Source organism: Phyllostomus hastatus, unplaced genomic scaffold (genome assembly GCF_019186645.2).
Source record: "Phyllostomus hastatus isolate PE091 unplaced genomic scaffold, TTU_PhHast_1.1 phas_scaffold_1674, whole genome shotgun sequence".
Taxonomy (NCBI): Eukaryota; Metazoa; Chordata; class Mammalia; order Chiroptera; family Phyllostomidae; genus Phyllostomus; species Phyllostomus hastatus.
This window is the reverse complement of record NW_025334011.1, coordinates 16,866,474-16,881,244: the sequence shown is the minus strand read 5'-3', so window position 1 is coordinate 16,881,244 and position 14,771 is coordinate 16,866,474. Positions and strand designations below refer to the sequence as shown.

General features: G+C 40.9%; 1 protein-coding gene across 2 annotated transcripts in view; it reads right to left on the bottom strand.

The window, feature by feature from the left end:
• Window positions 1-7,912, bottom strand: part of PIP4K2A (phosphatidylinositol-5-phosphate 4-kinase type 2 alpha) — a 164,689-nt gene extending 156,777 nt beyond the window's left edge. The window contains exon 1 of one of the 2 annotated variants that reach the window (XM_045858015.1): window positions 7,487-7,912. In XM_045858015.1, the coding sequence (XP_045713971.1) occupies window positions 7,487-7,630 (144 nt within the window). In that variant the 5' untranslated portion in view covers window positions 7,631-7,912. The remainder of the gene's footprint in view (window positions 1-7,486) is intronic. The other variant, XM_045858016.1, reaches the window with a different exon arrangement.
• Window positions 7,913-14,771: the final 6,859 nt, after the last annotated feature.

The following is a 14,771-nucleotide window of genomic DNA, read 5'->3' as shown; positions in this document are numbered from 1 at the left end:
AAACTGTACCTGAACAATTAAATTTTAAAAAAGGGAAAAAAATTTTAAAAATAAGGAAAGAAAGTAAAAAAAGGGGGGGCGTTGGCTGGGATGGGAATAAAAGACAGAAAACTGTACTTGAACAACAATTAAATTAAAAAAAGGAAAAAAATTTTAAAAAGAAGAGAAAAGAAAGTAAAAAAAAATAATAACATGACAGCTAATGTTTACTAAGAACTTAGCATTTGCCAACAACTCTTTAGATATTTCACAAGTATCAACTTATTTAATCCACATATCAGACTTACATTATAGGTACTATTATTATATCTTTTTATTAAAAAAAGGAACTGAGAAAGAGAAGCCAAATGACCTGCCAAGGTCCCACAGACAGCCAACCAGTGTGGTACCAGAGCTCTTAACTACTGTAGAGAAGTGAAAAACTACAAAAACTTATTTAAAATGTAAAGCCTTATCTTTAGGTAGGTTACTGTTTTAAAACTCCCTATACCACTTTTCATTTTGTGTGTGAGTGTATATATACATACACTCTTCCTACATACTTTGAACATAAGCAATGATTTCCTTTCTACACAGGAAAAAGTGTTTTCAAACAGTTTTCTTAATAGCTAATACCATAGACACCCCTAAGCCATGGTTTCACTTTCCACAGTTTCTGTACCTGTGGTCAAAAGTGGTCCAAAGGTATTAAATGGGAAAACTCCAGAAATAAAGAATTCAGAATTCTAAATTGCATGCTCTTCTGAGTAATGTGATAAGGTCCCTTACCTTCCTGCTCCATCCCACCCAGGATGTGAGCCATCCCTTTGACTTGCATATCCTCTTACCCCAGGAAGTCACTGAGCAGCCATCTCATTTATCTGCTCAGCTGCGGGAGTGGGGAGCAGGGGTGAGAAAGAGAGAGATCACATTCACATTACTTTTATTACAGTACATTTTTATAATTGTTCTATTTTATTATTAGTCACTGTTGTTTCTCTCTTACTGTGATTAATTTATAAATTAAATGGGACTCATCGGACTTAGTACTATCCATGGTTTCAGGTATCTACTGGGGGTCTTGGAATGTATCCCCTGTGGAGAAAGGGGGACTACTATACCCTCCCTGTCAAAGTGTTTAAGGCTAAGGAAAGATCTCAAAAAAAGAGAGAGAAAAAAAAAATTCACAGGCATGCCCAGGCAGCACAGCTCAATGGTGAAGGGTTCAGGTTTGAATCACACCAATCTACTGTGTGCTCTCCCCCATTTCCCACCCCACAGCTCTCCTCCTTATTCTTGCAGTGGTTCTTAACGGGGTTCCCCAAACCTCTAAGTGGTCCATGGATAGAGCACAGGAGATCCATGAACTTGGTCGTATATATCCTATGTACTATTTTTATTTATTCATTCAAAAGCATTATTTAAGAAGGGGTCCATGGCCTTCACCATACTGTCATAGGGGTCCCAGGCAAAAAAGGAAATGTATATAAAAGACAGGGAAATGAGGTATTTCTAAAAAAAGAGGGAAATAAATCTGGTTAGGATTGGCAGAGTGACAATGGAAAAGAAGAAATGGAGTCAAGGAAAATACCTAGATATTCCTAAATAAAATATCCTCTTTCACCTTCCTTCTACTTTTAACTTTCTAAAAAGAAAGGCTACCTCTACAGACTTGCACTCATTCACTCCTTAGATCTTTAAGCTTACACACACACACACACACACACACACACACACACACACACAGAAAATAAACCACTGTGTCCAAAAGTATATCCATGAACATCGTGATCTCTGAAGCATCCAATTCTGCTGGCCTCCTGGCTGAGTTTTCTCTGGCTGTTTGTTCTTCCTCCCTCATTCCTTCCCCGTTTTCCAACTTCTCCCTCAGAGATCTATTTATCCCTGTGGCTCAGCAACCCTGCATGGACAGCTCTCCGTTCTCCACCCCCATCCTAACCTTGCTCCTGGTTCTAACCCCACCTTCCAATACCCCACAGGTGGTCATTGTCACTACAATACCCAGTCACCATCATCTGCAATTCAACTTTTCTTTTAAAAAAATCACCCTTTTTCAACACACAACTCTTTCTCCTAGCTTTGGTTAATTCCATTATGAGGTCACCTTTCTTCCAAGGATTCATCACATGCAGTCAGGGGACAAAGCCTGAACATTTCTCATTTTAAACATTATTCCTTCTGTCTTGCTATTTAAAATATAGCCCATGGACCAGCAGCACCAATATCACCTATGAACATGATAAACATCTGTATTTATCTCAGGCTTTACCCCAGACCTGAGTCAGAATCTACATTTTTAAAATGTTCCCAAGTGATAAATACACACATTAAATTTTGAGAAACACTTGTCTAATGCTTATCTGTATGCTGCCAGCCGAACTGCATCTGAGGCTGACCATTTCTAAATATTAATTGCAGAATCCTTATTGTGTGCTAAGTACAATGCTAGGCTTTAAATATATAATCTTACTTAACCCTCAAAACCATCCTGTGAGGCAATCATCACATCATCTCCATTTGAAGAATGTGTACTTTGGGGCTCATGTGGATAAATCATCTATCTGCTCAAAGAGACCATAAATGATGAAGGCAGGACTTGAACCTGATCTGCCTGACCACAAACCATTTTGCCATAATGCACCAATTCCTTTCAATTCTAAAACTTCTTTTTCAAAGGGTGTTTGGTAGAATTAATTACTCTGGTTCACTGCATTTTGTAATAAATTTAAGGTAGATTTTGTTTGTTTATTCAAATTCTTGCCAAAAACTTTTCAAAAGGCATAACAGCAATCCTGAGGCAGAAAAAGAAATCACTGGCCTGCTGTGTGCATCATTCTCAATACTCCAGTTCACTCTAAGGTGTTTGAGAAAAAATGAAGAAGAAATGTATTGCTTTGAGGCTATAACCCCAAATTTTAGTGGTTCTGTAACTATTTCTCTCATAATAAACTTCGTGGATGTCTACTTGGCACTCTTCAGTCTTCTAAAACGGAAAGAAAAAAATAATGTGAAACTGGGTTTCTTGAATGAATGATTAGTTGGGTTCTATTCAGTCAATAAGTTTCATCTAACGTCTAGCTGATTATTATTTTAATTGCTTTACTATATTCTATTCAGCTAATATTTCATAGTCATATATATATGTGTATACATATATATGTATATATATATGTGTGTGTGTGTGTGTGTGTGTGTGTGTGTGTGTGTGTGTATATATATATATATATATATATATATATATAATTTTAAAATCTGGTTTTATCTTTTTTTCCAGTGCTCAAATATAAACCCACAAACCTAAAAGACATCACTATTTCTTCAATATAGTATTTACCTATTTTGAGTTTCAGACCTTATTGAGAATATAACAAAAGCAATGAATACTCTACTCAGAAAACTACATATTCATCAAAACACACAAAATGTGCCAGACAACACCAAGATAAACAGTCCAGCCCTATGGTGAGGACAGGCATTGGCCTTATACTGCCTGTAGAGGCCCTCTCCCTTCTTTTGAGAGCTGTTCTTCCCAACTCCAACAGGCAGGAGCTGCCACCTTTTTATAACTGCTCGCTCGATACTGCAAATGACCCAAGCCAACCCAGTCAGAATCCCTCCATGGATTTTTATAACTGAATCAGAGACAGAAAGTCCCTTTGGGCGGCAGAAAGTACACAATGTGAAATTCGGGAACCATTGGTTCCCTGTGGAGGAAACCTGTAACTGTGAGAAAGAATAAACCAAAAAGGGCAGAAAAGTGCCAACAGCACTCAGTCACCTGGTTCCCATTGTTGTGGAAGCCCAGACCCAATCCTGCTCTCCTGGTTTGGTTACCAGCCCTAACGTTCTCAGTGATAAACTTCCAAAACCCTCTGTATTTTAAATTTTTGCCTAAACTCATCTGTGTTTCTATAGCTTATACCCAAAAGACTCTAATTAAATAATGGCTACTTCTAAATACTATACTTGTTTTAAACAAGTTTTATGTCCTTTAAATTCTTCTATACAGATACCTCCTCCACATATTTAAATAGGTTTTCAAATATAATTTCTAAAGGCTCACATTTTACTCTGTATAAAAATCTTTTAGAATATCTGTTTAAAACGAGTCTTGGCTTAGACCATTCTTCATGCTCCACACACTATTAAAATATAATTTTAAGAAGCTAACTGCCTGATCATTTTTAGTTTAATTCCAAATGGAACAAGGCAAATTGCCTTCTTAAATCATCTTTTTCTTTATGTATTCAATTATATTCTCTGCTCAAAATACTTAAAAATTGGCAGTCATCCATTCACTGATGGATATTTTAAGTTAGAAAGCAGTAACACATCAAATTAACCACACAAAGTCAGTATTATTCTGATTGAGAATTACAGCCACAATGGATTTGAAAATTCCTACCTTAGTTGCAGTTTTTATATTTCAATGAAATAGACTTTGACTTAATAGAATGCAATGCAGTCCAACTACAATCAATCCAACAAACTTTTAGTTCACTCATCTCTTACTGTTACCACCGATTTCCTTCCCTCTAGTCATGGCCTTGAAAATTCTCTGAATGCTGCTGCATTGGCAAGGTAATAATAGTAATGACTCTTGTGTTATATACTATTACTATTCCTAGTCTGTGCATCCCTATATAATGCTATGAATCTAGTAGACTCCAAAAACAGTTGAATCTTGAAGTTAGAAAAAGAACTTGGAAATTGTCCAGTCCAATCACCTTACTTCATAGTAGCAAAAATTAGTTAACATGGTTAAGGTCAACAGAGTTAAAGAAAGAATTAGTATACAGATCCAATGAGCATTTTCCCACTGTACTCAGAAGGTTCCCAATCCCTACAGAAGATGCCCAAATGATAAAATACATATATGGTTCCCCTTTAATGCTCCTAAAGTATGTTTATTTATAAATGTTCTTAATACAAATCCAAATGAATTTTAAAAACATAAAATTGCTATATTCCTGACAAATAATTTCCTATTAATTCTGATCACATTGGAAACATAGGAAAAGATTCTTAATTTGAATGATCTATTCCTTCTCTGCTATGTTTTCTCAAATGCCCCCATTCATATACAACACAACGCTTGTTCCTTCCTAATAATGCTGACCTATTTATCCTCACATTATAACATCGGCTTCGGTGCACACAAAGTCATATAAAAACGCTGATCTAATACTAGATTTTGTCACCTAAACTGAAATCAACCAGCCACACTCAGCATCTAAGTGCTTAGATTTCATCTTTATATACATTTTCTTTCTTTTGTTCAAAAATAATAAAGAAAACAGACATTTTGAAAAAGAAGGCTGTGCAACAGACTTTCCTTATGTCAACTCAAGAGCCCACAAAAATATCTGGGCAAAAATATGAGGAGCATTTTTAGCAATCTTTGCACAGTGGCTGGCACTTTTTGGTACCTACTATGTGCTGAATGAAAAACATGGTTATATTACGTACTGTGGAAACTTGCCTCCTCTGGATGACTAAACTTAGAATTCTAACTTTTCTTGAAAGCAAAAAATAAAATAACACGAACATTACTTTTATAAATGTTAAGTAGTTTCAAAGTGTTTCCAATGAGCAAAAAAAAAAAAAACCCCTAAAATAAATGTAGCAATTCACAGACATAAGGTAGCAACATAAGTGGTTACAGTAAAACATGTACAATTATAAGATTTTCTAAAGTCAAGTGGAATTCAGACTAATGCCCAGAGGTCACACTCTGTTTTAGCAGCATATTATTGCCACTACTTTACTAGATTAAACGCTCAGGCATAGCACTCTCCTGAACAAAACATCAGAACTCTGAATGAGATAAAAGCATCCTTAGACATGAAACTAACAACATTAATTTTAGAAAATAAACTAACAACATAAGTAATTTTTTAAAAGTTTAAAGAATTAGACTTAACTGGAAACTGCAGACACAGGAAAAATTCATTTTCTTTACTGTAACGAAACTTAAGAGTTTTAGTGAAGTAATGTATGCTGTTGTAAATAAAAGCTTACATTCCTGATTGCTAAAAAAAAAAGTTGTCAGAAAGTTAAAATGAACTTCAATGGATCAGGCATTAGACTGACAGAAATAATCATTTCTCAGCCTTATTAAAAACACAATCAATAATGATACTGTTTCACCTTTCCCAAGCTTGGAAAAGAAAATACAAGTACGATGCTTTTGAGCAATTTTAAAGAACTTCATTAAATTCAGACTGTTCTTTAAAAAAAAAAAAACCCAACGTGGTTTTCTATCATTTCTGTTGTGCTGAAAAGGGCACACAGACATCCATAGAAATCAAACGTTCAAGCGTAGGGAAAGCAAGCTTACATTTTCCCCCAGATGCTAAACCGCAGTGGGTAAGGTCATGGTCAAAATTCACAGGCTCATTTAAACTTTCATGGCTCAGCCAACAGTTCCTATCATGTTTCCTGATCCTAAGGAGATTAAAACTGCCGGAGTTTCTCGCTGTTGAGATCAGCAGGAGGCTATTTCAAACCCTCAAACCGCAGTCCGCAGAGCCCGCAGCGGCGCATCTTCCACCACCTCCGGCTGTCCGTTAAGCCAGCTAACCTTTCCAAGCGTCCTCCTCTAGCCTCTTAAAGGAACCCCCAAACGCGTGCAGTCGACTCTGGACCGCCTTCCATCGCGTCCGCCGAGACCCCTGCTGGGGTCACCCCCTGGCCGCCCTTCTGCAGTCGGTGACAGGGGCCTGGTTCCCAAGAAGGGGGAGGAGGTGTGCGGAGGAAGCCTCCCCGCAAAGCAGCTCTTCAGCCCGCACAGCAGCAGGGCGGTGCAGAAGAGGGGCAGAGGAGATGCTAAACCCCATGGCCATATTTACACTGGAGGATTTTTGGTGGAGTAGTCCAAAACGGTCCTAGTCTCCAATAATAACCGAGAGAGAGAGAAAGAACCTAAGCACTAAAGCTGCTGTCTCGATCTCCAGTATTCTCACTCCCGTTACCCCGTGGGCAGGCTCCGGGCGCTCCTACCTCGAACGGGTACACCTGCCCGCCCCTCGGAGGACCAGACCGCCTCCGCCGCGCCCCGCAGAAGGGGAGATCGCCCGGACACTGACGCCAGCAGCCCCCGGCGAGGTTGACAGCCCCCGGCGAGCCGTGCCCCCACAAACTTCCCGGTTCCTGGGCTGCGAGGACAGACCCTCGGGAAGACGGACCGGGGCGACACTGGTATCGTCCCCAGAACTCAAATGCAGATGGATCCCTCTTGCTGCATCCGGACCTAGGTCCAAACGGGGTCCAAGTGGCATCTGGGCGGCCGGATGGAGCAAGCGCGCGCCCGAGGATGGGGCAGAGGCGCCGCGGCAGGAGGGCAGCCCGGGAGGGCAAGCAGCCGGAGGGCCAGGGCCCCGCTCGGGCTCCCAGCCCGTCAGCAGCTGCAGCAGGAGGAGGAGGGGGAGAGAACGAGGAGGAAGAGGAGGAGGAGAGAGACTGCAGCCGCAGCCCGAGCTCTTACCGAGTGGTTTACCCCCCACATCAGGACGCTGAGCAGCGGATCGCTGGCCCGAAAGAGCTTCACTTTCTGCGCTACGAAGTGCTTCTTCTTAGTCTTGGTCTTGCTCGCCAGCACGGAGGACCCCAGGTTGCCGGGGGTCGCCATGGCCGCCGCCTCGGTCCCCTCCACCGTCGCGCTCCCAGGCCGGGGACCCGCCCTCTCTACTCGCCGGCCCGGGGAGGCAGCCGCATCCCAACGGCGGCGGCCCCGGCGCGCTCGGCCCCGCTCCGCCCGCCGCCGCGCTCGGCCCCGCTCCGCCCGCTCGGTCCGGCTTAGGAGGGACGAAGAGCTCCGCTCGCACCCCGGCCGGTATCCGGCGCCCGCCGCGGCTCGGCGCTCAGCCCGCGGCCGGACCCGGCGCGCAGCGAGCGGCTTCCGCGTTGGGCGCCGGCGTCATGACGCAGGGGGCGGGCGGGCCGAAGCTGCGGCGCCGCGGGCGGGGCGCGGGGCGCGGCCGCGGGACCGCTAAGCCGGACCCTGGCGCTCGGGTTCCACCGAGCCCGGGCCAGACGGGCTCAAAGAGCGCGGCCGAAGTCCGGGCGGCGTCCCCGGGACTGTCGAGGAGGCGCTGGGAGGACGTGCGGCGCAGGGAGGTGCGGTGTGGGGAGAGGGAAGACTCCCGCATGGCGTCGTCTTCTGATCCCTCCGGAGGAAAGCGGGAAGGACGGAGAGAGGGGGCGACGGAAGAGAGGAGCCCCCAGAGGCTGAGGTCTGCAGAAGGAAGGAGGCTCAGGGAAGCGCCTCATCCTGGTGCCACGAGTCAGGAGAGCTAGTGAGACTCGATATGCTGCTTGCAGACCAGGGCTAACGTGGCACCGAGGAAAGGACCTGGGCACATCGTCGGCCACCTTCCCAAGTGGCCCCGAAATGAATGTACGAATCCCTTTGTTTCTTTAACCTTTTGGACCCTGGACCTGGGCTTTTCCACACTCTCTAAGACATGTGGAAGGTAGATTTAACACCTAACAGTCTGAGCTGTCATTCCCAACACCACCCTCTACCCTAGACAGGACCCTGTGTTTTTTGGTTTGGCCAGGGAAATCATGCCCCGACCTGCCCCTTCAGCTTCAAATCCCACACCGTATTCCTTGCATCCTTCCTTTTTTCCATTCCACGCACCTTCTTGCACAGAAATCTGTCCGTTGTCTTCATCCGCATACACCTATATTGAGCCCTTCTTAATGCTTAATACCAGGCCCATCTCCGGAAAGCTGCCATTCAAAATGAGTCATCCTATTCTATGTATTTACCCTGGCTCAGCCCACTGGGCAAGTATTATTGCTCCACCCAAATACTATAGGGAAGACCTACTGTGTGCTTGGTAATCTGTTTAGTTGTGTCAGGGAGACAAGGGATGACAGACCCTTATCCCTTAAGGATCTTAGCCTCATGCGAATGGGGAGGCCACAGGTCATGTGGTCACCTTCATTTGCTCCTCTTTGTGCTTTGCTCTTAAAACATAAGGGTTGCCCCAAAGTCCTCTTGTTCTTCCTTCTTTATTCTATTTTCCAAAATGATATCTACTCCCTCTGCTTCAACCATCACCAATCTTAGTGGTAATAAATAAATAAATAATAAGCAAACCTAAATTTGCAGTGAGAACATAAGGTTGGACAATTCTCCCACATATTTGAGCAAATCAGTTAAACTCTCTGAGGCTCGAGTTTTGTTTTGTTTTTTTAACAGTCTGGCCCTGGTCATTAAAATCCTGCCTTACCTACTTTATAGGATGTTTGTTAGAAACAAAATCATCAGTAGGCAATATCTAGGAAAAGCCTTTTATAAATCCTACAGAATTACATACAAACAAAGATACAATGTAGGGTACTTGCAGGTAACCCATACTTCTCCCCTGAGAAGTGCCTGGTTGAACATCTGTATATCAATTGTTCACAAGCACCTTTTAAAAGTGTCTAAAATCAAGTTCAAAATCCTCCTGCATCCCACATGTTGCTTTATTTTTCTATTATACTGGAAATGGCATTCATATTGCTCAGGTACCTCAGCCAGAAGTTCATTTGTTTAACAAATTTTCATTGCCCAGCCTTGAAAGCTTCAAATCATCATTGATTATTCCTCTCATCATCACTCCACATGAACCCCTTTACCAGGTTCTGCCCTTGAAAACAATTGTGCACAAGTATTACTCTTTCCCTGGTTCTATCACGGTCCTCCAATTGGAAATTAATCCATTCATTTCAGTGTTTCAATAGCACTTTATTTGTTCCATAATAGCTCTGTTGCACTTAATTGTATATTAATAATGCAAGAAAGTAGGCTTACTGTGAATGCTGGACACCTTAATTTAGTGATGACAAAGCATTGGATACCTGTGGGCACTGTCAGATGAAGTCTTACTTAGAAGGGCAGCAAGCTATGGATGGGTGCACAAGGTATCACCCCTGTTAGGAGCAGATAGTGGCATAAGCATGAAGATGAAAATCCATGAGATATTTTCAGGTGAGGATACTTGTAGGACAGAAACTTTTTCCAGCTATATTGAGATATAATTGATATAACATTGGTTAAGTTTAAGATGTACAACTCAACTATCTGATGCAGTCTCTATTGTGAAATGACTATGACATTAAGGTTAGTTAATAGCTCCATCATATAATTCCCATTTGTGTGTGTGTTCCTGTGTGATGAGAACATTTGAGACTTACTCTCTTAGCAACTTTCAAAAATATAATCTATTGGGTTGGCCAAAAATTCCATTATATATTTTTTTCCAAAAAATAAGAGACACATTTTTCATTTTCACCAATATATTGATTTGGATATTTTGAGTATGTTGACTATCTCCTGTTGTTGACTTCTAGTGGGTAGGGGCCAGGGGTACTGCTAAACATCTCCCAATGCCTAAGACAGCCCCATAGCAAAAACTTACTTGGCCAAAATGTCAGTAGTACCAAGAAACTTCACAAACCACTTTTAACACATTTCATTAATCATAGCACCTTCTCCATACACTGCACAAATCTTTTTTTGTGTGTTTCAGTTGTTCTTTTACTTTTCATGAAAAAATAAAGCCTAATACACTGCAAATGTTGCATATTTTATTCCATTTCAATATTAAAATGGCTGCACAAAAATTATCACCGATTTTGGTAAGTTTTTTTAAGTGCACACTTATATGACAGCTGTCACAACACACTGTGGCAAAATTATTTCAAATTAACTTAAAGACAGATAAGTACTACTAGAGCCATCATAAGGAAAAAATGAACTTTTTGGCCAACCCAATACTATTTTTAAGGGACAGAATTTTTGTTTAACCTGTTGTGGATGACATTTATTATAACACTACTCATGAATATGTCATTAAATGATTTTGCCAATGACATTTCACATTAACTTTGTATTTTGCAGAGGGTGTGTGTGTGTGATGCAGGAGTTTTAGAGTCCCAAAAATGGCCTCAGAAAGTACGTAATCCAATTTTCAAATTATATACATAAGACAATTGAGATCTAGAGAAATTTAAGTGATTTCCTGACTTGCTGGGAGACAAACCCTCTGAAGGCAGATCCATTTTGTACTTGCTCTCTGTCCTTCCGATGAACCTTTCATAACCCCTTCTCATAGCACCTATAACAAAGTTTTGGTGAATAAAAGAATTTTCCTCTCTCATAACAAAGTTGCAAATAAAAATTACACACTCAGGAAATGTTTGTGTAAGGTTCCATTAAAAAATACTGTATACCTCACTGGTGTGGCTCAGTGGACTGAGCACTGGCCTGTGAACCAAAGGGTGGTGGTTTGATTCCCACTCAGGGCACATGCCTGGATTGTGGGTCACCACAATTGATGTTTCTCAGGTCCTCAGTGGGGGGCACACGAGAGGTCACCACACATTGATGTTTCTCTCCCTCCCTTGCCCTCTAAAAATAAATAAGATAAAAAACCTTTTAAAAAACTGTATTGGGAAATTAGGTTAGGTTAGACTTATATTTAAACTTGAGGGGTAAATACTACGTGGATTTAGCAAACTAGCAGTTTGATCGCTGATTGTGTGTGTGCGTGTGTGTGTGATAATAACACAAGGCATATGTCCTTAGTTCAGTGCCTAATTCAGGCTGCTTATGTTGTCAAGGGTTGAAGCACCCAAACTACCAGCATTCAACAAGGGTCTTGATGAGAGGCATGGCTAGAGGAAGAGAAGCAAGGAAGTTCCATTTCAGGATGGGCAAGCGGTCATGCCAGTCAATGAGAATGCTGCTCCCAATCCTTTTCATCTGGCCTGTTGGGCTGTTTATCCAGGTGCCAGAGCTGCAAGAATTGCTCCAGCAGCCAAGTTCACTAGGAAGAAGGAAGGAAATGTTGGCAAGATTGAAAGCCTCCCAATACTGATTTGTTTCTGTCTGTGGTCACTTTTTAAAAAACTTTCTTTTACTTTAACCAACTTTATTTACTATCCTAGAAGATTATGGCGAAAGTATTATGTTGACTAATGTATGCAGTACCAGAAATGGAGGTTAAAATAGGGTGGATGCTCTGCTTTTTTTTATTACCATTTTTATAAAAAAATATTTCTTCAATTGAATAATTCCTATTAGAATTCTTCCTTCAGAAGAGGAATTCAGTAATTTCCGTAGTACTCTTTGGAAGCTTCTATGCTTTTCATTGCTCTGTGAGGAGATCAGAGCAAGATGTAAGACATTCAATTGTTTGTAGTGTTTCCAGAACCTTGCCTTGAAATGCAATTATTTTGGAAGACCGTTATTAAAGTGCATATATAGTCAAACCCAGCCAAAATGTAATAAATGGGATCCAAGAATTCAAACGTGACATGTGAGTTAGTTTTGGGAGAGGGGGAATTTGTAGACATGATGGAGCACAGCTTGTCATCTGAGTTCTGAGGGTCTGTGCTGCCCAAATCCCTTCTGGACCGGCTGTGGTTTGGCACCAGCTGGTAGGGGTTGCCCACTCAACTGAAATATTGATGATTGTTCTGGCTTCTGCACATGGCTGGGACCTCCAGGACAGTGGCAGCAATTCCAAGGATCTACCACTTAGTTGGCAGCTATTTTGTTGCCCTGACTTGGGGAGATCAGACTAGGAGAAGACTGGGTATAAAGAAGCTCACACATAGAGTGACCATGTCCCAGCCTGCCTCAGTTCTGCCCCTTCCCCAAACAGAGAGTAAGGGCTTTAGCAGCCCCCTTGGAAGACAGGAAGCTGTGTGGGGGACAGAAGTCAATCTCCAATGTCATTATATCTCTATTATATATACCTTCATAATAGAAGTGGATATTTCTAACATTGGGAGAGCACTGAAATGAATAATAGTAGATTCATATGGCAGACTGTACTATGATCAATAAAAATGGTATTTTCACAAAACCATAATGGCAACATAATCATGAGGTTAATGTAAATGAAAAAGTAGATATAAAATTTTATACAGGTATAGTTTTATATAAAGTATATGTGTATATAAACATGTAAAAGACTAAAGGAAATTACATCATATTGTTAATAGTGATATATCAGGGATGCAGTTTGGATTATGGATGATTTTTAATATATATTCCTGTATTATTGTTATGTTTATAATAATTTTTTAAATTTAACCATTTTCCCTGATTAAATGACACAGTAATGGCTCTCAACACAGTACCATGGTTCCTATAAAAAGAACAGCCTTTTAAATTGCTATTCATTAGAGTTACTGTTGAACTAAGTTGTCAGCTCCTCAAGTTCACAGAGTCCTTAAGTAAAAGGAAGACTACACATATAAAGAAAATAGGAGTAGCCCTGGCCAGGTGGCTCAGTTGGTTGGAGCATCATCCCATATACCAAAAGGCTGTGGGTTTGATCCCCAGATTGGGTGCATATGGGAAGCAACTGATCTGTGTTTCTCTTTCACATCAGTGTTGCTCTTCTCCTTCCTCCCTAAGGTCAATAAACATATTTTCAAGTGAGGATTAAAAGAAAAAAGAAAATAGGAGTAGTGCTATTTTATTGAGTAGACATACATATTCCCAATGCTTAGGGCCTATGACTTTTCCAGTTTTTTTTTTTTTAAGAAAAAATCTGAGATCAGAGAAACAAAAACTGACTGCAAAAGAAAACTGCAAAATTAATATTAATAAACATTTTATTAAGTGTCCATAAAAGATAACATAACACTGTCAGGTTTACTTAATTTAAATTTAATATAAAAAATGCTATTACATTTACAAGCAATTTGTAAGTTAGCTTTTCTTATTTTGCAAGTATTCATAATGATTAATAAAAAGATAATAGCAAATCAAATAGATAAATCAAAAATTTAATGTTAGTAGTAGCCAAAAATTCAAAGAGCAAAATCATAAAAATATTTTCTAATTTACAGCAGGAGTATTGTATTAAATGCAGGCCATGAATTCCTTTTAATACGTTTGACAGGATGAGGGGGTGGAGCCTCCAAAACTCAAATGGCTGGTACTGAAGGGAGTCTTTCACATGCTCTGGGAAGTTTTATTCTTTGCTGATCAATAATGTTCATACAAATCGCTGTGACCTTCAGAAGCCAAAGCTGAATGGGAAGACCAGATGAACCAGAAGATTTTAGCCTGACCCTTTTGTCCTAGCTAAAGAAAAAATCCAAGATGTCCTAAGCTGGAAGCATGGATCTCAGCTATGTGGAGGTTGCGGAGGATCCTACTGGGAAAAGAGGAAACCCAGCGAGGTGCCTGTGAGTTTGCCCCAATCCTTTATGGCCGCTGCACAAGTTAAGTCTGACTAGTGTTAAGGGGGTGGGCATTTTCCTCAGATTTTTGGTTTTTTTCACTGACACTTAGAAAAATGCTTTTATACCACTCTTTATTGATTATACCTACTATGTCCCAAATAACATGCAAGATACTGGATTTCTAGGAAGAATCTCATCCCTCAGATAGCTTACAGTCTGAGGAAATACAGAGTAGAAGCAAGTAAACAGATGTTTCTATAATTACACACTGTGATGCAGGATCTGAAGGTAATTAAACCTGGTGTAGAAATAGAAAATAGAGTGTCAGAGGAAACCTCTCTAAGGAAGAAACACATAAGCCCACAAGATGAGAAGCAGTGAGTCATGAAAAGAATGGAGCAAACAGTGGCCTGGAGTGAGGGGACATCCAGCATGAGAACTTCTGTTCTAGAACCTAAAGGAAGCCAGCATTGGCAGGACAGTCAGAGTCAGGTCCTTGAGGCCCTGAAAGGATTTGAATTTTATTCTAAATGCAGTGGGAGACTTGGGAGCTGAAGAATTGATTATAA